Below are 24,895 nucleotides of genomic sequence, written 5' to 3' on the forward strand. Positions count from 1 at the left end.
GATAAGGAAATGCAAAATATATAACCCTTATTTTGACAATTTGAAATTGTTCTAATATGATTGATATATTAGGGAATGATTTGAGCATAACATGAATTTTATTTGTTTATTCATGATTTTGCCCTTGAGAAACATTGAAAAAACACAGAAAACTGTGTTCGTAACAATTCACAAGCTGTAACCTTTTCAGTACCCTTTTCCACAAGCAAACTTCAGGTCTTTATCTTTTTCCTTTTTGTTTGTTTGTTTGTTTTTAAAATAGTATTTTATTTTTTTCCAATTACATGTAAAGAAAGTTTTCAACATTCACTGTTACAAAATTTTGAGTTCCAAACTTTTTTCTCCATCCTTCCTTCCCTTCCGCCTTCCCCAAGAAGGCAAGCAATCACTCCAGGTCTTTTTCAAGGTAAAGGTTAATATTTATTGTTTATCTTCTGGTGCAGGAGGAGCTGTGGGCTAAGGAGGGCTGGTCTGCCCCTCCTTTCTCCTCCACTTTTTTTTTTTTCCCCGGGGTCACACAGCTAACAAGTATCAAGTGTCTGAGGTCACATTTGAACTCAGGTCCTCCTGACTCCAAGGTCCACTGTGCTCCCTAGCTGCCCCTCTCCTCCACTTCTGCTATGGCTTATGAGCCCCCAACCCGGGAGTTGTGGTCTACTGAAGCCACCTTTTTGCCTGTAGTGATTGGACTTTGCCAGCATACATAAAACTGTGCTACTATTTTCATTAGGTTCCTATCTTGTTTTATGTCATTAGTGAAATTTTCAGGATCCAACCTCATGTTCCCCATAAGCCTTGTGGTTTTTACTACATAATTTTGCATAGCATGGTGATTTATATATATGTGTGTGTATATATATGTATATATATATATACACACATATACATATATATACACATACATATATAATTTTTCCCAATTACATATAAAAACATTTCATGTTCATTTTTTTAATTTTGAGTTCCAAATTCTCTCCTTCTCTCCTTCCCCTTCCCCTTCCCAGACATAGTAAGCAATTTGATATAGGTTATACATGTGCAATCATGCAAAACATATTTCCATATTAGTCATGATGTGAAAGAAAACACAGACCACAAACAAACCCATAAAAAAAAGTGAAAAATAATATGCTTCAATCTGCATTCAGAATCCATCACAGTTCTTTCTGTGGAAGTGGATAACACTTGTCATCATAGGTCCTTTGGAATTGTCTTACATCACTGTATTGCTGAGAATAGTTAAGTCATTCACAGTTGATCATCATAAAATATTGCTGTTACTGTGTACAATGTTCTCCTGGTTCTATTCACTTCACTTTGCATCAGTTAGTTTAAATCTTTCCAGGTTTTTCTAAAATCATCCTGCTTGTCATTTCTTATAGCACAATAGTATTCCATTACCACCATATGCCACTTGTTCAGTCATTCCCCAATTGATGAATATCCCCTTAATTTCTAATTCTTTGCCACCACAAAAAGAGCTAGCATGTTGATTTCAAGGAAGCCATCTTCATATTTTGCATTTCTCTAGTCATTAATGATTTTGAACACTTTTTTCTAGGTGACAGTTTTTAGTTTGCATTTATTCTTTTAAAAACTTTTTTTGTTCTGGCTAATGCAGAAATATATTTTGTATGACTTCATATGCATAATGGGTATTGTATTTCTTGCAAAGTAATTTGCATGAAAGAACGTCATTAATATCTGGGGGAAAGGATCAGGAAAAGCTTTGTGCAGGAGGAGGCATGACAATTAAGTCTTGATGGAAGCTAAAGGGTTCCATGAGGTAGACTTCCAGACATGGAACTAGCTTGTACAAAAGGATGAGACAGAAAATCAAAGTTGTCTACAGGGAACAGCAAGTAAGTCAATTTTGCTCAAATGTAGAATGCATGAAAAGGGAATAATATGAGATTAGTCTAGAAAGGTAGGCTGCAGCCAGATTGTAAAAGGTTATAAATGTCAAGTGGTTTGCGTTTTATTCCAGAGGCAACAGAGAGGCATTAAAATTCCTTGAGTAGTGTAGTTACATGGCAAGACATTATTTAAGAATATCAACTTTAGGGAGATTGAGATTGGTGGATTGTTTGAGCTCAGGAATGCTGAGACGCAGCATGCTAAAGTGATCTGGTGTCTGCACTGTCTGGCACTAATATGGTAAACCACCAGGAGCAGAAAGGCTACCAGGCTGCCTAAGGAGAGGCAACCACCTCAAGACAGAAATGGAGCAGGTCAGAGCTCCCATGACAATCAGTAATGGTACAGGGTCCATGATCAAATACTGATGGGGAAATACAAGGGGGAAAGAAAAAATCATTTTTTCTAGTCCAGCACAGCATAAGGTGACAAGCAGAGGGGTTTACAGACGTTGGGGACAGGGTGTGGACAGGAGCACCAAGGTCAGGACACTTCAGCACAGGAAGAGGCTGTGCAGCAGGGCAAGATGAGATCCCAAACTCATTCCAAACTCCTACAAGGAGTGGAAACAGGTGCTATCTGGCAGCTCTGCTGCTCGTTACTAAGTCACAGATCCAGGGAGGAATAAGGACAGGATCTACACCTTGCCAAGGTAAAAAGCAGCCCCTATCCTGTGCACCAAGCAAATCCAGAATCAACCAGCAATGGTGGCCTGGACTCTAGGAGCAGAGTTGGACTCAGTTCCAGTTTCTGAAGTCTGCAGAGAAATAGCCAGGGAAGGCTGATAGTATGAGTCCAGCAGCAGCCGTTGCTCAGACCCATCCCAGGTCAGAAAATTACTGAGCTCAAACCAGAAGGGCAGTGATCAGACTTTGCCATGGTCAGACTACTTTGGAAGCACTGAAAACTTGCAAATCCCCTGGATGAACTGTTTTTGAGAGCCTAGAACAACATAACACTCAATATCCCAAGAAAAGAAACAGCAGAGCCAGCCCAGATCTTCCCCCCAGAAATGCACAGAGCCTGGTCCTAACATCAAGCCTGAAGTCAAAAAGCATGCTGAAATAATGAGCAAACAACAAACAAAAAAGGATTCTATCATAAAAATTTAATATAATTATAGGGATGCTCAAGACACAAACCCAAAAGAAGAGAATTACTTCAAAATATCTACAAGCAAATCCTCAAATAAAAACACAGCCTGGGGACAAATTCAGCTAGGATTCCTGGAAGAAATGAAGCAAGAGGTTGTTTTTTTTTAAGTTAATTTTATTAAATAAATAAAAGTGCTAGAGGAAGAAATTGGAAAAGAGATGAGAGATAAGGAAGAAAGAATTGGAAAGATAATTAGTAGTTTAGCACAAGAGATAAAAAACCTTGCACAAGCAACAAACTGCCTGAAGATTAGAATGGACCAAATTGAAATCAATGATTCCAAAAGACAACAAGAAATATTAAAACAAAATCAAAAGATTAAAAAAATAGAAGAAAATGAACGATATCTCACAGCAAAAACAACTGACCCAGGAAAAGGATCAAGAAGAAAAAAAAAATCAAGAATCCTGAAAGCCATGAGCAAAAAAAAAAAAAATTTCAAGAAATCATATTTCAAGAAATCTTAAAACTGCCTAGATCTCTTAGAATAAGAGGTGAACATAGAAATATAAAGAATTCACTGGTCACTTCCTGAAAGAAATCCCAAAATGAAATCTTCTAGGAATAATATAGGTCAAATTCATAGCTTTCAGGACAAAAGAAAAATACTACAAGCAGCCAGAAAGAAAGAATTCAATTACTGAGGAGTAAGTCAAGATAACACATGATTTAGCAGCCACTGCTATGAAGAAGAAGAGACCTTGGAATATATTTCAGAAGGCAAAGGATACAAGTTGTGGAAGTGGAATGAATAATGAGTTTATTAATTACCTTGATTTACTTGAGTTTCCTTATTATAGAGAAGAGGCTGAAATAACCTGGAACTCAAGATCAGCTAAGAGGCAGAATGAGTGTTGCTCAAGTTTGACATAGTGATCCTTTGCAGTGTCCACTGAGTGCATCTGGAACACCTCTCCTGTACCAGCAACCACAGGGCTAGCTGAAACTAGTTTGTACTGGCCCCAAATGGACAAACATCCTGGTTCCAGATATTCTGTATTCTTCCTATTCTCCTGACTTTCTTTGTTGTACAAGCATATAAACCCCCAATCTGTGGAGCAGTCAGATTAGGTTCTACTGTGCCCCATGTTTGCATGTACTGTACTTACCCAATAAATGCTTCTGGTTTTATGAACTGTGCCCGTTTCCTTTGTGCAGGCAGACACCATACCCCAATTAATCATTCTTCCACAATTAATCAAGGCTTACAGCCAAGAATAACAATAACCAAAAAGCCCCGTGAGGATAATTATGCAGGAGAAAAAAAATGGATCTTGAATGAAACAGAGAACTTCCAAGCATTTTTGATGAAAAGACCAGAGCTGAGAAAAACTTTAAAGTTCAAACACAGAAGTTAAGAGAAAGATAAAAAGATAAATATGAACTAACAATCATGAGGGCTAAACAAGGATAAACTGCTTACATTTGAATATGGGGAGATGATGAATGTGACCCCTCTGAACCCTGTCATCTTCAAGAATCATAGAGGGAGTCTTCCAGGGAAGGCCTGGGAGTGGGTCTGTTGTTATGTCTTGAAGATCTTAAAAGAATGGAAAGAGAAGGAAGAGGGACACATTAGGGGAGAAAAGTAAAGGAAGGCTAGGAAATTATCTCAAGGCAGCTAGATGGCTCAGTGGATACAGCTCTGGGCCTGGAGTCAGGAAGACCTGAGTTCAAAGCCAGCCTCAGACATTTACTAGCTGTGTGACTCTGGGCAAGTCACTTAGGTCTCTTTGCCTTAATCCACTGGAAATGGAAATGGTAAACCAATGCTAAGAAAACCTTGTGGATAGAACTGGAATGCTAATGTCCAGGGATTCACAAAGAGTCAGACATCAAGAAATTATCTCACGTAAAGGAAATTATCTCACATAATCAGGGTGTACAAGTAGAAGTCTATATAGATGAGGAAGAAGGGATAGGAGTAGTGACTGATACTTGAATCTCTCATCTAAATTGGTCAGAGGGAAGAATATACATATTCACATCTAGGTACAGAAATACATTTCACTGAACAGGGAAATAGGAGGAAAAGGGTAAGAGGGAGACACATTGAAGAAGGAATTCGACCTAAGCAAAACAAACTCTAAGGATGTACAAAATATACTTAAGAGTTCTTTTTGAGGTGGCAAAGAATTAGAAGCTGAGGGAGTGATTCCCATCAAGTGAGGAATAGGTGAACAAGTTACAGTATAGAAAACTGGCAGAATACTATTGTGCTATAAGAAATGATGAAAGATGGTCTCAGAGAAACCTGGGAAGACTTCTATGAATTGATACAGAATGAGGGGAAAAGAGTCAGGAGAAAAAACTATACAATGACAACAATATTGTAAAGACAAACAACGCTGAAAGGCTTAGGAACTCTGATCAGTGTGATGATAAACCATTATTACAGAAGACTAATGATAAAACATGCTATCCACCTCCTGACAGAAAAAGACTCAATAGTGCCAAATAAAATATCTATCTTCTTTTGGTGATGGCCAATGCAGAAATTTGTTTTGCTTGATTACATATGTTTGAAACAGGGGTTTTCTTTTTATCTTAAAAGGGAAGGAGATAAGGCAGATTGTTGTTTCTTTGAAAAGAATAAAATTTAATTTAAAAAGTAGATGTAAACTTGACCTACATCCTGAATTAATAAATGATCAAAGGATATGAACAGGCAGTTTTCAGAAAAAGAAATCAAAGCTATCTAGAGTCATATGAAAAAATGTTCTAAATAACTGAGAAATGCACATTAGAATAACTCTGAGGTACCACCTCACACCTACCATAGTGGCTAATATGACAGAAAAGGAAAATGACAAATGTTGAAGGAGATGCAGAAAAACTGGGACACTAATACATTGTAGTTGGAGTTGTGAACTGATCTAATCATTCTGGAGAACAATTTGAAATTATGTCTAAAAGGCTATGAAACTGTGCATACCCTTTGACCCAGTAATACAGACTACTAAGAGATCAAAGAAAAAGGAACAACACCTATATGAACAAAACTATTTATAGCAGCTCTTTTTGTTGTGGCAAAGAATTGGAAATTGAGGAGATATCCATCAATTGGGGAATGGCTGACCAAAGTTATGGTATATGACTGTGATGGAATACTATTGTGTTATAAGAAATGATGAGCAGGATGATTTCTGAAAAACCTGGGAAGACATATATAAACTGATGCAAAGTGAAGAGAGCAGAACCAGGAGAACATTGTACATAGTAATAGCAATATTGTATGATGATCAACTGTGAATGACTTAGCTATTCTTAGCAATACAATGATCTAAGACAATTCCAGAGGCCTCATGGTGAAAAATGCTTTCCACCTCCAGAGAAAGAAATGATGGAGTCTAAATGAAGACTGAAGCATACCTTTTTTACTTTCTTTATTTTTCTTGTCTTTTGTTTGTTTTGGTCTGTGTTTTCTTTTGCAACATGGCTAATATGGAAATGTTTTGCATGACTTCACATGTATGATCTATATCAAATTGCTTGCCTTCTCAAGTTGGGGAAGGGGGAGGGAGAGAATTTTGAACTCAAAATTAAAAAAAAAAAGGGAAAAAATTTTTTGCATGTAACTGATAAATATTTAATGAAATAACAATGTATTGGGGGGGAGAAACCTTACCTGCATCTCAAAACACATAAAATGTATGATAGGTGTATTGATGTGAATAACATAAAATATTTTTAATATAACATTCATTTATGGCTCTTCTCCAAAATAATTTCCAATTTCAGAAGTATTAATAAGTACCACAGTAATACGAAAAGATTTCTAACTAGCAACTACTCACAAACCAGATTCATGAGGTCTTCTTCATCCAGCCAATTAATGCCTTTTGATTCATGATCTTACAGTTGTTTTTACTGCTTAAGCACATGAAAAAAATTTTTTTTTCCTTTGCAAACTAGGGAAGCTTGAAAACTCAGTATGAGGGACCACCAATTAAAACACAGCCATCTGTACATCTCCCCACATACATTCAGAAAATGGAACAGGAAACAGCCAAAGTAGCTCTTCTAAGTATTTCAACTTCTCTCCAGACCCTCTCTTTTGCTATTGAGAAAGTCCAGATATAACAACTGGCTCACTAAGTTAGTAAGTTAGTAGTGAAGAATATAGTGCTAAGGAAGCCAATATCAAAAAGTTGATACTCATCAAAGTTCTGTTGCAACCCCAAATTCATGCAGTTGGTCACAAGGTCACTTCAAGAAGGAAGTATGGATGGCTGACACGACACAATCATTTTTATGACAACAGTGTCGACACTGTTCTCACAAAAAACATGCTGATCTCAAAGGGCACTTCAATAAATCAAGTCAAGCTAAGAATAAGAAGGTGGGACACGAATGGTTGGCTGGATGATCCTTCAGATCCCTTCAAAATTCTAAAAATCTTCATCAATCAATGGCTACTTTTAAAAACACACAGATTTAAAGGATGATTCTTAGAATCTTTTATATTTTAATGCTTTTCTACAGCACAAATTCCAGAATGATCTACACAGAAAAAAAAAATCTTAGGCCTTCTAGAAACAGTAATTTAGCTTGTAGAAAAATACAGATTCCTGGGGCAGCTAGGTGGCACAGCAGATGGAGGATCTGAGTTGAAATCTGGCCTCAGACACCTGATACCTACTAGCTGTGTGACCCTGGGCAAGTCATTTAACCCCATTGCCTAGCAAAAACAAAAACAAAAAACACAGATTCCGATTAGCAATTAATGTTTGGATTTAATAGGTATCCACAACTCTTATTTACTCTTATTTCTTCAGTCTCCTCTATCTACCCCTCACTCAACCATTGTCATTAAAAAGTGAATCAGGACATCAGGATTTGGCAGCTTGGGAACCAGAGCAACTGCCATAACCTCAATGCTTTGATTTTTCCACCTTAAAGCTCATAGTGATAATCCCATCTATTCCAGCCTGTATCTCATCATTTTCTTGAACAGGCCCAACTCCTTTCGGAGTCCCAGTCAAAATAATGTCCCCTTCTTCCAATGTTATTATCTTGGAGACATAGCTGATTATGTAGGGGATGGAGAAGATCATGTTGGACGTCTCGCCCTCCTGTCTCAGCTGGCCGTTGACCTTGAGCCAGAGTTTAAGCTTATGCGGGTCCGGGATCTTCTCCTTGGGCACGAACTTGCTGACTGGGCACGAGGAAGTGAAGCTCTTGGCCAGGGTCCAGGGCAGCCCCTTCTTCTTGCACTCGTCCTGCACGTCCCTGGCAGTCATATCCAGGCACAAGGCGTAGCCTGCCACGAAGCCCATGGCCTCGGCCTCGGACACGGCGCAGGTCTGCTTCCCCATCACCACCGCCAGCTCCAGTTCATGGTGCAGGTTGCGGCTGTAAGGGGGCATGAGTATCGGGGTGCCCTCCGGGGCATAAGCAGTGGAAGGTTTCAGGAAGATCACTGGCTCGCTGAGGACGGCGCTCTTCATCTCCTTAACGTGATCCGCGTAGTTCCTTCCCACGCAGACGATGTTTTTGCCCCATTCCCAAAACCGGGGTAACTGACGAGCTGCAGCCATGTTTAGAAGTCCGGAGCGAGCCTACCCAAGTGTCACCGTATCACGTGGACTCTGCCCAAGGGCAGTCACCTGACGCCTACGGCTACCCAACGAAGCCAAACTTTCTCGGAACTCGCCTTTCCATCATCGAAAAGAGACACCGTAGACTGCTCTCGACTTTCCTCCCCCCTCGGCTGGGGGCTGGGAGTCGCTGAACCCTGCTCCAGGTGACCGGAGTCCGGGAAGGTCATAGTGGCGCTGCCCTTCCTAGCAGGGCCGTGCTGCTACGGAGGGTGGAGGACGCAGCTCCACGAGGGCCTCTATCTCCTTGTACCCCCCGCCGCCGCTTCCCAGGGTGCCCCGGCGACCCCACAACTACAACGACACTTCTCCGCGGCCGGTATTGGGGGGAGGGGCGAGCGGAGGGGGAGCTGGGGGCCGGAGCCCGGCAGCCGCGCACTGATTGGCTGCGGCCGCGGGTCGGGGCGGAGGGAGCGGCGGGCGCGTGGCGAGGAGGCCAGCGGGGATTGGCTGAGGTGCGTCGATGACGAGAACGCGATGTCAGGGCTCGGCCTCTCAGAGCGCTCCGCTGCTCTTCCCTCCGGAACATGGTCTGGTGCTTTGGGCACCTGGGCCGCCGGAGCTTCGCCCTCCTGGGAGCCACCTGGGCCAGGCGCTCTGTGGGTAGGTGAAAGGAGACAGCCCGGCCCAGAGGGGAGCAGCCGGAAAGCTTGCGGGGCTAGCCCTCGGCCCCGGCTTGCCTGACAGGTGCTGCCGGCCGGCGCTCCGCGCGGTTCCGCAACGGCTGACCCGTGGGACGTGCGTGCGGGGCCGGGATTGTCTTCCTCCCCCGCCGGAGGCAGGCGGAGCGCACTTCCAGACCCTTTCCACGCACGCCCCCGGCCCCGCCGGGGGAGGCCCCGTGGCTGTCACGTCTGCGTTCTCCCGGCCCGGGATGCGGCTAGGAGGAGCGCTCGCCTGCCCGCCCAGGCATTCCAGGGACCGCGACCCAGGCTGGCGAACCCAGTGTGAAGCGCTCGCTCCCCGGGCTGGCGGGCCGGGGAGTCCCGAGCAGCATCCCGAAAGTGCCAGGCCTCCTCCGCTGTCCGGTTGCCTAACTAGGGGGTTCAAATAAAATGTCTCCATTGACCTGTGAGTCGATGGCTAAGAAGAGATCCCCAGCCTCGTTGGGGGTTTGGATTCGGTTACGTAATCTCCTGATCCTTTCAGTAATGCCGCTGGGGGAGGGGGAAGGGGACAAGGGGCACGGATAGAGTGGCCTAGCCAGTGCTCACTCCCCCCCAAATAAGGTGCTGGTGAGAGGGAGGAAGAGGCTGGGCTCCGGTCCCGTGGTAGGTAGCAAAGGTCCTGGATCACTCAGATGAAGCCCAGCCTTGGCATTGCAAAGGCCACCCTAGCATTCTCAGCCGTGGAGGATTAATTGGCCCGGTTCTGGAGGGTTGTGCAAGCTCCCTGACACCACAGGTGGTAATGTAGTAGTATCAAAGTGCAGAGAAGCTAGCTTCTGTTTGGGGTTTTTGCAAGCTACTCAGAGCGGAGTGCTTAAAAGTGAGGTAGTCTTTTCTACAAGTAAAGCTTAGTTCCCCTGCAAGGTAGTAATAATGACAGATGCCACTGATCTTACACAAGATTTTCTAAGTATCACACCAACAGTAGCTCTTACTTGAAGAAGTATGATAATATCTTGGAATTAATAAAACTGTGTGAAAGAGAGATAAATGACAGGAGAAACAGAGAAATGTCTTGAGGTCATGCTTTTTTTTTTTTAATCAACATCTACCTTATCATTGTTGATCAATAGAAAGGCCATTGAGGTCCAGAATACATGGTAAAAAAGGACTGAAGGTAGCTTGTCAACTACATGGGAGTGTTCTGAAGGGCTTGTATTTGATGAGGAGATGTTTATTACCAAAAGGCTAACAAGTATTCTGGTGTTTCAAGTCCCATTTCAGGAATTCTTCCTTTCCATATGCACTAGTATAGTAGCTGAGGTCTTCTCTGGTGTTTTTTCTTTGTGACCCAGAACTCCATGGATTAGAAGACTATCTAATTTTTTTCTTCCTATTCCTGCTTCTGTAAGGGTCTCTCTTGCATGTGTAATAGTAAAGCTTAAAGCTGCACTAAGACTTTTGGGACACTGCATAATGTTCATCTCTGAAGACTGTGGTTTCAAATCCTACCTTAAACACTTCCTGGCCGAGTGAACCTAGCCAAATCTCTTAATATCTTTGGGCTTCAGTTTCTCACCTCTAAAATTAAGGGTCAGACTTAATCACCTCTGGGTTTCCTTCCAGCTTCAAGTCTTTGATCCCATACCTGTAGAAGGCAGTGGGTGTTCTACTTATGTAGTTAAAACTTTGGGGCTCTTTTATACCATTTACATTTTTATGATTTATATGCCTAGATTTTCTGCCCAGTGGATTGCAATATATAAATCTCAATAAATATATTTTTATATTTTTTTTCTTGTGCAAGAGATTCATGCTATGTCACAATCTAGCCCCATTGATGTGTTGGGCTATCTTACTAATAATTTTGAAATTGCTCTTTTCTCTTTGTATGTTTTGCAAGGAATTAGAGGTAAAGGCTAGGGCTAGAGTTGCAGCTGTGGAGCCAATTGTTACATTTGCCAGCGCTGACTGACTGTCAACTTTCACACTTGGCTGCAGTAGCTAGGAGTGTTTAGTAGGACATGCAGCAGATATTGCCTTCTTTCTCCAGATATTTACATTTTTCAGCCTAGATAAGTGTGGCCCACGGTCTGAAATAGGGAAAACGGCCTCATTACAAAAGTTTCCTGTAGACTATATTTCTTCCTACTCTTCCTCATGGATGCTTATCAAAGTCAGGGCTTTAGTGTGTATATGACCCAGACCTTATTACATATATTTGTTGGCCTAAAATCCTTTGACTGTGGTCTTTCTCAAGCAATGCTGAGCAGTGGTTCTCTTTGTAGAGAAATGAAACCGGTTTTTTGATTAAGGAAGATAAATAAATTGCTTTCTTTAAAATGGACTTGACTTTACTTAAGATGTTCCTTTTAGATTAAATAGAAAAGATCTCTGATCCAGTTGTCCAAAATCCTGCCTTCCTCAGGGCATAGTCTTAGTCCTAATGGGAAACATATATACTAATTCACTGGGGATCAAAGGTTTGGAGTAGGGGAGAAAAAAGAAGTCAAGGGGAACAAGTTATTTGTATAGTGTGAGTAAATAAAGTATAAATGGAGAAAATCTATAGAACTTTCAAGGAAGATGGTGTAAGTCTAAGGAATCCCAGTTAACACATATTTAATCGTTCTTACTGTGTCCCTACCTTCCCTGGGAGTAAAGCGCTTGCCAGATCTAAGTCATGCAGCCTAGCTTGGTCATGTCAGTATTTGTCAACACACTGACTTCAGAGTTAGAAAATTGAACAGGGCATAATGAAGGTTTATATTGAGGCTTAGGTGGGGTACTATTTCACATGAGCTCAGAATTTTTAAAATATGTATTTTGCTGAGTATGAGGCAAAGAAAAGGGAGAATCAGAGTTGGTATATGTTGTTTAATCATTAAAGCTCCAATTTTTTGTTTCCCTGCCATGCATGAAGAAGCACTGAAGTGCTTGATTTTTACGTAGTGCTCCTGAGAGTAAGGTCCGTGAAGATCCTCAAATCTATGGGGCCTGGTTTGCTGCTCTTCTCCCAGATGTCACTCCCTTGCCTGCCACCCGTCATTCAAACTGAGTTCCCCCATGAGGCACCTGCCCTGCCAGCCAACTTTAACCCCAGGACTGACCACACATCAGTGGGCCTTGACATCTTTTACATTTTTTAAATACTTGTTCCTGAAAGAATTTTGAGAATCTTTATTTTAGTTTGGAGGATTCCTTCCCTCCTTATCTAAACTACTAACTACTTCGATGGTATGGTGCTAGAGATTAAACAAATGGCTTAAATGGACTTCTGAGATATTTTCTGGGTTTTCAGCTCTGCTCTTCTCTTGAGTTAGCAGTAACCACATTTGAACATTTTTTGAATTGTGTCTTACTTGTTCTCTACATTTAGTGTTTTTTTTTTTCCTTTTATACTCTGGGTTTGTTTGTGCATTTTAATGCTTAGTAAGTGACATTAAATGGCAGTTTTGATCTAATTTGATCCTCATTCAGATGGATTTTTTCATATTTTCAATGATTTGGTAATAAATATAGGTCAGATGAAGATTCCCTTTCTTTAGAAAAGAAACCCTCAGAAAAAAATGGGTAGAAGTTGAATGTGTCAGGCCAAGGAGCATCTTCCCTACTTTCTTCTTCAAGGTTTATGAGGCTTTACTACTGGAGCTTGAAGGATTTGTCTTTGATCTTCTACTCAGTTCAGTCATAATAAAGTTCTGCCATTGACCTGCATCTGTATTATTTATATCTCCAAGGTTCAGCCTTTCTGGGAACTGTTACTCACCACACTGAATACAGAAAGTGTCAGATAATTGAACACAGCACCATGAAGGTTGTGTTACTGCCAGCCCTAACTGATAACTACATGTACCTGATCATTGATGAAGATACTAACGAAGCAGCTATTGTGGATCCGGTACAACCCCAGAAGGTAATGTGAATGGCCTTTGTGTGAAGTTCCTCGGGAATTCTTCTAGAGATAGCTTTGGCTTTGGGTTCTTTTTAACTTCGTTGTATAACCTCACTGGGTGTGAAACTCCAGGCACTCCAGGCAGAATTTAATCATAGCACCTCCCTTTGTTATTCCCTCATCACTAAATTCAATTCCCACACGTGGTTGATATCATGGTGACCATTAATTTTTGTGCATATGACTAAAATAAATGAAAATAAATCTTAGATACCATCATAAGGCTTAAAAAGTTTTATGAAAAAAGATTATTAAATCAGACTTCATAACTGGGTAAGGGACCAAGGAAGAAGATGAGAAAGATGTTTTGTACTTCCTCTTCTTGTTTAATCAATGAAGTCTAGAGTGTCATCCACCTCCAGGCCAATAGTACTAGAGGTAGGGAATAACTAGGCTTGTGATCTCTTTGTTTTTCCATTTGTTTGGTTGTAGGTTATGGAAGCAGTAAAAAAAAATGGAGTGAAACTGACCACCGTTCTTACTACTCATCACCATTGGTAAGAAAGCTTTTTTCTTCTTCTTTTTTTTTAATAAATTTTTATTGCTATTCCTTGTTTTTACATCATCTAAATTTCCCCTTGTATCCTTCCCCCTATTCCCTTCCTAGAGAGCTATCCCAAAAAACAAAGACATTTTCTAGAAAAAAAGGGGAAGAAATGAAAATATCAGCAAATTGGATCAATGTATTGAAAAAACCTAACAGAATCTATAGAGTCCACACTTATGGATCTTTCATCTCTGCAGAGTGGGGAACTGGCTTCTTAACGTCTCTTCTTTGGGTCCAAGCTTGTTCTCTGTAATTTTGCAACACTCATTTTCGATTATTTTATGGTGGTTGTTCTCTTCATTTACATTGTTGTAGTCATTGTGTTATATTGTTTTCTCAGTTCTGTTCATTTCACTCTGCATCAGTTCATGTTAATTCTTTCTTTGCTTCTCCGTAATCATTGTATGTATCATTTCTTACAGAACAGTAATATTCTATTATATTCATTTGCCACAATTTGTTTAGCAATTCCCCAATTGATGGACATCCATGATGTTTCCAGTTCTTTGCTATAGTGCTGCTATAAATATTTTGGTGCACAAGAGGGCTTTCTTTTTATCAATTACACCCTTGGGGTATATGCCTAGTAGAATCAGTAGATTGAAGGATATGGACATTTTAGCCACTTTATTTATATAATCTCAAATTGTTTTTCAAAACAATTTTTATTAATTCACAGTTCTATCAACAATGCATTAGTGTGCCTGTTTTCTACAACTCCACCAACATTGACTGTTCTCATTTTTTGTCATCTTTAAGCAAGCATTTCTATAAAAATTTTCTTTTTGCCTGTGTAAACAGAGGTATAGTAAGACTTTGAAAGAACTGTAACTTGGTCCATGTTCATTTTGATATTCCTGTGAGATGTTGAGTTAACTAGGAAAGCACAAGTTCCTCTAAGGGTCATGAGGCAGGTATCAAAGCAAGAATTTAATAGTGTCTGAATATATACCTTTCAATCCAATTCAACAAACATTTATTAAGCACATGCTTTGTGCATGATAGAGTGATAGGAAATAGTACCAGGAGCCTACATTCTGCTGAGTGAAGGAAAATATAGAAAAATATATACAGATAAGTAAATTCAAGATAATCTGAGGGAGGGAGAAAGAGCACTAAGAACTAGGAGGAATCAGGAAAGCTTTCAGAGAGGATGTAGCCTCTGAGCTCAGCCTTAACATGAGCCAAGGGTTCTAAGCAACAGAAGTGAGAACAGCCCACTGAAGGCCTGGATGGAGGCAGGAGAAGGGCGATGGAGTGTGGTAAGTTCAGAACTGCCTCCACTTTGGCTGGAACGCAGAGTATGTGAGGCAGGGGAATAGGAAAGAATTCTGGAAAAGCATGTTGGAGCAAAATTGTGGAAATCCTTACGTGCCAAGCTGAGTTTGTATTTTATCCTAAAAGAGCTAGGAAACCATTGAAGATTTTTGAGCAAAATAGTACTATGGTCACATCTTTGCATTATGAAGATTATCTTGGCAATTGTGTGGAGGATAGATTTGGGTGATAAGGGACTGTGAGCCGGAAGTCCGATTAGGAAGCTATTGAAATAGTCCAGGTGAAAGGTAATTAAGATCTGGAATAAGGTGGTGGCTTTGCATGTGAAAACTAGGCAATAGATGTAAGAGGTCTTGTGGAGGTAGAATTGACAAGATTTAGCAACTGATTGCTTATGAAGGGTCTGGGATGATGGAGGTTTTGAACCTGCCTTCCAGCCAAGGTGACTGGTACCCTAAACAGAAATAGGGAAATTTGGAGGAGGGATAAGTTTAGGAAGAAAGATAAAGAGTTCTGTTTTGAACATAATGATTTTAAGATGCTGATGGAACATCCAGCTAGCTGCGTGCAAGTTTAAAATCGGTGAGGTGGAACTGGAATTCAGCAGAGTGTTTACAGTCTGAGGAAGCAAAAGCATTGTAAAGTAGCTCTCTTTGAGGGGAAATTATACACTCCTAAAGTAGCTGGTATTATCTCTACATATGAAAAGGTAAATGACTTGCCTAAAGTCTTAAGAATTTGGTAACACTCAGTTTCAGCCATAGGCCTATTGACTCCCAGTACAGTTCTCTGTCCCCTAAGGAGTGCTCCTGCATGAAGTTCCTATGTCCCAGATTTTTAGTCCTGCTTAATTAGATTCCTTATATAATTGAGTGTGTGGTGATGAGCATGAAGCATGCTGACATGAATGTGGAAGGTTTCTACTGGTGTGTCTTAGGAGAATCATTACCTAATGCAGAGGGCAGGGAAGGACAGGCTGAGCAACAAAGCAGGCCTGAGATGAGACAACAGATCTGGTGAAAATGCTTCTTTACTAGCCTGATCTTCTTTTTCTGTAGAGGCAGTCTTTGATAGGCTCTTCTCAGATTAGCATTAGCTTACATAATGGAATTTTTGCCTTAAATTCCATAAAGAAATTAGTTAAACTGTTTTAAGCATTTAAAAAAAAGTCGAATGTCAAATGACTGAGTAATGTTTGGAGACCTTCCTTTGATCAGCAAAAAACGAACAGACCTAAACATAATTGAATTTTTGTTTTGTGGAAGTTGTCTGCCAAAGGTCTTTTTCTTAAATCTGCTAAAAAATTTAAGGGTGCTTAAAATTAAAATTAAGAAGAAAGGTTTATTTCTTTGGTTAGAACAGAGAATTTCTTTGATTTACTAGCAGATTGCCAACTTTGGAACAAATTACCTAGGTTTTATTTTCCAGTTATCGAGACATAGTACAACTACCTTCTTGTCCCTTTAAAAAATGGCCTTGAACCTTGTCACTGCAAGATGATACTGCTGTAACATGGCCTCGATTGGACTCTGTTGTCCTTGTACCAGAAACCTCACTCTTTTGGCTTCTTTTTCTTTTCATTAAAGTAAGAACTTCAATCCCTACTTCATGGGAATATGATAAGCATTGGCTAATATTTGTAAAATGATAAGCATAATGATTGATTTAAACAAACCTGTAACTGAACCATAAACTTGAAACCATCCAGGCCAATCTCCTGCTCTTAATCTTCTAGAATACCTGAGACAAATATTCATAAAGATTTTTAGGAAAGCCAGGGAGGCAGGGAACAAGTATTTCTTAAGCTCTCACTATTTGCTGGCTCCTGTGTTAAATGTTGGAGATACATATACAAGCAAACAACAACAAAAGTGCCCTCCCTTCAAAGAGGTTACAGTCTAATGGGAGATAACCCATAAAAGGGAGCTGAAAAACAGGGAAGGAGGTGGGGGAAGGGATCTGGGTGGATAGATACCTTCCATAAGGAATAAATTGTGTCATTTCTTTACCTGTACCAGTGTTTAACAGCTTTCACTGTCAAAAAGATTTTCCCTCTGTCAAATATAAGGCTTTGTTGCTGTGATTTAAATCCATTTTTTCTGATGTTCCCATTAGGTCACTGTGCTCCTTTTAGTAGTAGTCCTTTCTATTCTTGAAGATAATTGTCCCTTTCTCTAGCCTTCCCTGTTCCATATTAAATTACCCTCATAGGGTAGGCCCTATTTTCTGACCTTTAAGTGCTTTTTGGTATTCTTGGCATCCTTTTCACAAAATTGGACTCTAGTTAGTGACTGACCAATTCCAAATTTAGTGATAAACTAACCTAGTTACTTTTGTATGTCATATGTGCCAGGATCAAATCAGTATTTTAAGTAATTACCGTGACCTCCCAGATCTTTCTTAGTTGTAATTCTTAGCCACATTTCTCTGAAGTGAGCTTTTCTTTCCCAAGTATACAGTGTATTGAACTAATTCACAGTGAGGTCTCTTTTGATTTCTAGCTGTGCCCTAACTGAATATAGGGAAAGAGCAGTGTCACCTCCAGACCTCTGTGCTACACAGTTTTCTTAATGTTATTTTGTTTTCTTTTTTAAGAAAGGTGCTTTCTGGTTTATCCCTGCAAATGAGTTAGTGGGAAGAAGTTAAAAGTGTAGACTTCCAGGATCAGGAGGAGAGGAAGTTTCCCCCATGGTTTGAAAGTTTAGAATTCATCAGTAAGACCTATTCTTTAGGTATCCTCATACCAGACATTGTCCCAGGAGTGGCTGGCACAGGGCTTAGCGTCACACTGTCTTATTTCTATTCCATGTTGTTTCACATTCATTACCAAACCCCAGGCAGGTCCCTTTTTTTGCTTCTCTTTCTCCTTTTCTGAAATGGGGCCCAGACTAGATCCCTCTATGTAAAACTTTTGGTGACCCTTTGTTAAAAGGCACTAGAGAACTGTACAGATTTTTCAGCAACTTTGTCCACCTGCTCAGAAGGTATACCTGACACCGTGGGATATGCTTCCGCCCATATTAGAGGTTGGGCATCACCTCGATGCTGGTAGTTCCAAAGAAACTCTTCCCATTTGTGCTGAGGAACAAATGGATAAGAAACATTGCTTTCTGCATTTGGAATGCATACTCACCGAGTCCTTTTTCTAAGACAAAGTGATCATTAGGTTGAATGTAAACAAGATTTAAATCAGATTTAAAAAGCAAGCAACATTCTCCTTTTAAGCAGCAGATTGCTGTGGGTCTTCTCTTTTTACCTTTTAGGGACCATGCTGGAGGCAATGAAAAGCTCGTAAAGATGGAAGGTGGGTTGAAAGTCTATGGGGGAGATGATCGAGTTGGGGCCCTCACTCAAAAAGTGTCGCACCTAACTATGATACAGGTAAAAAGAAACAAATGGAAAGGGTTTGAAGTGTGGTTTCACTTTGAATGTAGGTCAGTGTATAGTGACTGTGTGAGGAAAGTTGATGGACCAGAAGCAGCCCAGGTAAAATGCCCAAGAGGCCAGACCTGGCCCAACAAGCCACTGGCTTCTCTCACACTTGTCCCACCAAGATAAATTTTCCCTAGGAAGAGGCCCAACACATGACAGGAAAGTGCCTTTTTGTGTGTTTGAAAATGGCTGTTTGTTCTTGGCAGGTTATTAGAGGGCTCCCATGCTGAAGTTTGCAACTAAGGACTTTGGAATTAACTGCCTTCTCTGTCCTGGAATAGGTTAACAACTGGAATCGTTGTACCTGGGCTGTTTTAAGTCACATCTGCCTAAAACTGGCCATATATGACTGAACTTTTCATTCTTGTCCCTGGGACTGCAGTTTTCTTTTTCTTAATCAGAGGTGTTTGAGATCAATTGGGTTACGTTTGGTTTCTTTCGAACTTAATTAGCCAGAGTTCAAAGTCTGTGGCACTGGAAGTGGGGATCAAGCCTGTCGTCTCTGGATAATCATGGCCATCACCTCTGGATGACTGGTTCGCCCTAGACATGATTTAGCAATGAAAGAACAGAATTGGTACCTTTGTTTGAGAGCAGGCTGCTGTCTGTGATACAGAACAGGGCCTGCTGTCCTAGGAGCAAAGTTTAAGACTAATGGCTTTGGTTACTTGAAAAACAGGAGTCTGGGTAACGTGTAAGATAAATAACTTAAGGTTGACAACCCCTGTCCAAGGACATTTGTTCTTCTTCTTGTGGGCTCTACGAGTACCTTGTTGGGGGGGCAGAGTATCTGAGCAAAGATCCGTGGAGACCAAGACAAACTTAGGTGAGGGTTTACACTTTGTCTGTGTGTTTCTTGAACTTATTTTGGGAGCCCACTTTTGCTTGCTTTATTCAAGGTGGGATCTCTCACTGTCAAATGCCTGTCGACACCATGTCACACTTCTGGACACATCTGTTATTTTGTGAGTAAGCCCAGTAGTTCAGAGCCCCCTGCTGTTTTTACAGGTAAGTACAATGGTGTGTGTGTGTGTGTGTGTGCGCGCGCGCGCGCGCGCGTGCCCTCACACCTTCTGCTGTCCCCCCAGGCATGTACCTTACTGGCATATGCATACATTTGAAGACCTCTAGGTGCTTAGGAGATGCCCAAGTTAGTTCTTAACAACAGACTGTTTTTCCTACTTAGGGTCCTACGAGGCTAGAAAGTAATACCTGTCATCGTCAAAATGCATCATCTGTCAGCCTCACAAAGCTGACAATTCCCTGCAAACCAGTGGAGGCTCTGGGCAAAGGGAAATGCCCAATTTTTTATGAAAGGCAATTCTGTAACTTCTTTACTTCTGCCAATGTTTAACAGCTTTCCCCGGGGAAGATAGGAAAAGGGAAACATGCCACATCTTTGAGAAGAGCAGGGTATTCTTTGCCACTGTTCCTGTCTGTTTTTCTTCCCTAATAGGAGAGGGCATAAAAGCATCCTGAGATCTAGAGTTGGAAAACATCTCTAAGATACAAACCTTTCATTCTGCCAAGGAAGAAGCCGAGGCCCATTGAGGTTAAGTCTTTTGCACAAGGTCACGTAGGTAGTAAGCAGATCCAGGATTCTCATCCAGACCTTAAGCTCCAAATTCAAGACTTTCCAATAGAACATTGTCTTTCAGATGAGAGAACGTCTGAACCTAGCCAGGCCAGCACCAGGGCCAGCAGGAGCCACACAGCAGAAGTGTTAGGAGAGAATGGCTAACGCTTTGCTTAGGGCCAGAGGACCAAGGAAAGAAAACATTTTTATGTGCTTAGTGGGTGTGTTCCTGTGGAAGAGAAGTTGAGTTTCATTTGGTTTTGATGTTTTGGATAATAATCAGAGACTAATAAGAAAACATAAAAGAGAGGAGTTAGGCTGTTTAAGAGACAGCCCTGCAGGTGAGTTCTGTGGCTTGATGGACTTTCTTTACTGAGTGATAACAGCCAGGAAGGGAAGGGAATAAGCATTTATATAGCACCTACTGTGTGCCAGGCACTGGGCTAAGCGCTTTACAAATATTATCTCATTTAATCCTCACAGCAACCCAAGAGGGAGGTGCTGTTATTATCCCCATTTTACAGTTGAGGAAACTGAGGTGGATGGAGGTGAAGTGACTTGCCTAGGGTCACACAGCTAGTATGTGTTCAGAATGAATTTGGTTTCTGAAGATGGTAGGCGCATGAGACCCCCCTGAACAGTGTATATACATTGCTAACTATGTTGAGGAGTCTATTCTTTTTAAGTTCTAGAACTTAGCAAACCAAAAGAAAAGGTAGTGACCATATGAAACAAAGGGCTATCCTAGAGCCAGGCATAATCTGGGTTATTGTCAGTGGGGGATCATTAGTAACATGAATCTCTCTGAGGTCTTCGGCTTCCCCTGGCTTGCCTTCCTGATGACTCTTCTGCTATTTCTGGGGATTCATTTGTATCTTCTGCTATATCAGACAAGACAATTCAGGGGAAGAGAAAAGTGCGAAAGTCTCTCTCAAGGGAACATAAACACGCCCTCTAAAATTATCCCCAGTGCCTTGTGTTTTGTCTTTTTCTCCCTCAGGAGGAAATTTTGGCCAAAGACTTTTTCATATGGAGCTGCAGGATCAAATGGTGGTGGGAGGAGTCAATTCTGCAGTGTCTTCTTTGATTATCATATTGGCTTCCCAATTAGTGTGGTTCTTGCCAATCAAGATGGTAGCCATGGAGGGTCCATGGGTATTAAAGCCTTTGTGACTTCTACTTCTCCTTTAGGAAGAGAAATTGTGGTGTTATCTCAATAATGACTCTGACTTTCTATGAAAGAGAAAAAGTCATACCTGCCCCCAAATACTGACTTCATGGAATGTGACAGAACCTTGTGCTGAAATTTGGGCATCTGACCTGTATGCCTCTTGTGACCTGATCTCCTTGGTTAGATTAAAGGAGAGTGTTCATGAAGCCAAGGTCTTGAGTTTAGTCTCATGGAGGTAACAAGCTTCTCTTAGTCACTGATCCCTAACCCATTCCAACCACCATGTACATTCATGCCTTCTGAGGCAGACACTGGCAGATTTTGTGTGGTCTAACCAAATTCTATCCTTATGCCCACTACAAGAAAGACAATTCAAAGCACATTCTCTGTCAAGAGCAGTCCAGTCATGTCATTTTCACATGTTGGCAGACAGCTTTGGTTTTTATACCTTACATTTGCCCTGAATTAATCATAGACAATGTATAATTATAATGACCAAGCCTGGCCTGAAAGGAGAGATGAGCAAATGAACCTCCTTCCTTTCCCTGGAAAAGTGAGGGCCTAGAGGAATTGGCACTGTATCACGTAGTTTTACATAACTATTTTTCTTTGTTATAAGGGTGAGAAGCAGCATTATGCAGTAGGTGGGAACTGGCCTTGGAGCTAGAAAAACCTGGGTTCAAGTCCCATATTTGGGACATACATACAGGCAAATGACCCTGGGAAGCCACCTAATATCTCAGTGTTCTAGGCAACTGGTTGAGATCAGAAGTTTCAGAGAAGGTACCGACTAGGATCTTCATTTGGGAATTTCCTATGCTAATGAAATCACAGGCCCTACCAAGCGGTTGGGGGGGAGGGGTGCTGCTGGGTGGATGAGGTGGGGGCAGCATATACAGAAACGGCTGCGGAATAAAAACAAAAATGCCAATAAAACTTTGATTTAAAAAGCACGAAGATAAACCATAAAGATAAATGATGCCGTAGTCCACAGGATCCCAGCTGCTGACCTGGCTGAGGGGTCATTCATGTGTCTTAGGCTCTACTTTGGTCTCACTGAACAAGATTTCTTCTTCCAGGTGATACCTTATTTGTAGCTGGTTGTGGGAAGTTTTATGAAGGAACAGCAGATGAAATGTACAAAGCCCTGCTTGAAATTTTGGGCCGTCTTCCCCCAGAAACAGTATGTTATACTTTCTTTTCCTAAGTATGTTAGTTGTGCAAAGGGCAAGGATATTTTAAAGCAAGTTGGAATGGTTGCCTGTAGGCTCTGTGGGAAAGAGCTTATTACCCTTGCCTGGAATCCATAGAATAAGGAGAAATAGCATCACCCCTTTGCAAATTCTTGGAAGCACATTCCTTTCCTCATTACTCTGCCTTGGTTTTCTTCTTTCAGATTCTAGCTGTTCCCTCTTTATCCTAGTCTTTTTGTTTTCTGCTGGAAGCACTTTGTTCCCAGGCATATATGTATGTTATGCACCAGATGTGGCCACCCCAATGAGAGGCAGAAGGGCACCTAACCATCTGTAAGCATTTCTTGACAGGCTTTTACTCATCTCTGGTCTTTCCCAAACTAAAACCATGAGCCCTATAGTCCCTCAAAGGCTTGAGGAGTATTTTCCATTACACATAAACCTACCAACTGGCGACTGTTGGATTCCTGTAAGGCCTAGAGATAAAGTCGGACAGGTATCACTTTACATAGGGGAAAGAGTGAACTAGTGGAGAACTTTGAATGTTTTCATTTAGGTGAGTCTGGAAATAGAAATTAATTCATCCCTTTTTTCAAGTCCCATTCTTAGAGATGGCATACTTTGTTCTTTCTCCAGAAAGTATACTGTGGTCATGAGTACACCATCAATAACCTCAAGTTTGCACGTCATGTTGAGCCAAACAATGTTGCTATTCAAGAAAAATTGGCCTGGGCTAAGGTGAGTGAGATGGGTTTAGGAGAGGAATAGGAGCTTTAATGTTCTCTCATCTTGAAACTGTTAAGTTATTGTATAAGGGGGACAACTTGAATAGGGAAATGGCCCTGGCCTAGGGCATATGTGTATTCCCACTGGGCCTGTCACTTTCAAATATACGTGATTTTGTGTGTGTCCTGTTCAGTAACTAGAGCTCCGTCATCTGGTATCCTGCATTGTGTCAGACAACAAACATTTATTACATACCTATGGAATGTCATATTAATTATTTTATATGTTAATGTTCCAGACACTGTGCTGGGTCTTAGGGATAAAAGTACAAAAGTGAAGACAGTCCCTACTCTTGAGGAATTTACATTCTAACAGGAGGATACAGCACAAAGAGGAGTGGAGGCAAGGGAATATTGTTGCCATAAAGTTTGACTTCTGTGCAAACCTTCCCCCAAAAGCAAATGTTTTAAAGAAGTCCCTACAGCTCCAAAAGAATTCTCTCCACAGTACGGAAATATGCAGTTATTAAGACCTTCCTGCAGGATTAAGAAGGTTCCATGAGAGCTTTCTGGTTTCTTAGAATATTTGCCAGTTGTGTAAATATCATTGTTATCTGTGGGGAAATGACTTCGATTGTGACCCAGCAGGATTCTTGTGTTCTTCTCAGTCGTTCTAAAACTCTCTCTATTTTGATTTGGCCCAGAGATGGTCCTAAAACCCCATTCGTTTTCATTTTTATTCCCTTTCTGGCTTCTGACAATAACTATCAGCCAAATCATCTGTTTAGTTTTATCACTTTTCTTTGCTCACTTTATGGTTAAATATGCCGACAGGTGATGAATTGTGACAAGGGAATGCGGGCAGGAACAGATCTATTGGTGTGATGGATTGGGAGGCTAAGACCTAGTAGGAAATAGAGGAGGTGAGCTTGTGCCTTCTGAGTATTTCAGAATGACATATCCTGAGGAACCTTCTCCATCTGATATTCAGTCTGCACGGATTGTTCAGGCAGGCCCTGATATAAACTGAGGCCTGAGGTGACCCTGATAGTGGAAAGAATCCTGGACTTAATGTCAAGGAGACATGGGGTTGAATTTCATCTTAAATCCATAATTACCATAGGCAAGTTACAGAAGCAGGGGATTGTTTCCAGGTATCCATTTTGTGAATTTTAAAACATGATAGATATAAAGCAGACTAGATAATGTCATACAATCTTGGCTTCCACACGGAGGGGATGTGGAACTCACCTAGTGGCTTGTGCCGTTGCTGAAGAGCTCTTAGAAAGTTCTTCATTATAGCAGATAGTATTATACTCTCCAGGTAATAGCTAGCATTAAAATGATGGGGAGTAAGAGGAAGGAGAAAGCTGGGAGCCTGGGCACCAAGATGATCTTAGACTTGGATCTGGAACAGACCACCATGGTCATGTAGTCCAGCCCCTTCATTTTATAGATGAGGGTCCTAACTGAAGTGTAGAGAAGGGAGTGATTTGTCTGACATCACACTGGTCGTAAGGGGCAGAATACGGGCCTTGCGATGAAGAGCCCCTTATTCCAGATGTGGTACTTGTTTTCCTGCACCTATAATGGAGCTTTAAGAATGCAGGATCCCTTTTTTAGTGAAACTCCTAGTAAAAGAGGGGGAAATTTCTCTCTGAATTAACTCTGTGAAATCCTTCATAAACTTTTGCAATGCATATTTCTAAACCCATTGCCCTCCTCTAGTTATATTTAA

General features: G+C 41.1%; 2 protein-coding genes across 5 annotated transcripts in view; one reads left to right on the forward strand and one right to left on the reverse strand.

Annotated features, from left to right (window-relative positions):
* The window catches only part of HAGH (hydroxyacylglutathione hydrolase), a 34,862-nt gene that overhangs the window by 5,006 nt on the left and 4,961 nt on the right, over positions 1-24,895 (forward strand). Inside the window, exons 1-7 of one of the 4 annotated variants that reach the window (XM_027863181.1) lie at positions 8,731-8,818; positions 13,021-13,196; positions 13,668-13,732; positions 18,324-18,441; positions 19,392-19,500; positions 22,319-22,422; positions 23,069-23,170. In XM_027863181.1, coding sequence (XP_027718982.1) covers positions 13,092-13,196; positions 13,668-13,732; positions 18,324-18,441; positions 19,392-19,500; positions 22,319-22,422; positions 23,069-23,170 — 603 coding nt within the window. In that variant the 5' untranslated portion in view covers positions 8,731-8,818; positions 13,021-13,091. Of the gene's footprint in view, positions 1-8,730; positions 8,819-8,838; positions 8,992-9,164; positions 9,276-13,020; positions 13,197-13,667; positions 13,733-18,323; positions 18,442-19,391; positions 19,501-22,318; positions 22,423-23,068; positions 23,171-24,895 lie in introns of those variants that run through there. The other 3 variants (XM_027863183.1, XM_027863180.1, XM_027863182.1) reach the window with 3 other exon arrangements.
* On the reverse strand, positions 7,789-8,636 carry FAHD1 (fumarylacetoacetate hydrolase domain containing 1). Its single transcript, XM_027863189.1, has one exon. The coding sequence runs from the start codon at positions 8,610-8,612 to the stop codon at positions 7,947-7,949; it is 666 nt and encodes a 221-aa protein (XP_027718990.1). The 5' UTR covers positions 8,613-8,636; the 3' UTR covers positions 7,789-7,946.

Source organism: Vombatus ursinus, unplaced genomic scaffold (assembly GCF_900497805.2).
Source record: "Vombatus ursinus unplaced genomic scaffold, bare-nosed wombat genome assembly UNPS02014770.1, whole genome shotgun sequence".
Taxonomy (NCBI): Eukaryota; Metazoa; Chordata; class Mammalia; order Diprotodontia; family Vombatidae; genus Vombatus; species Vombatus ursinus.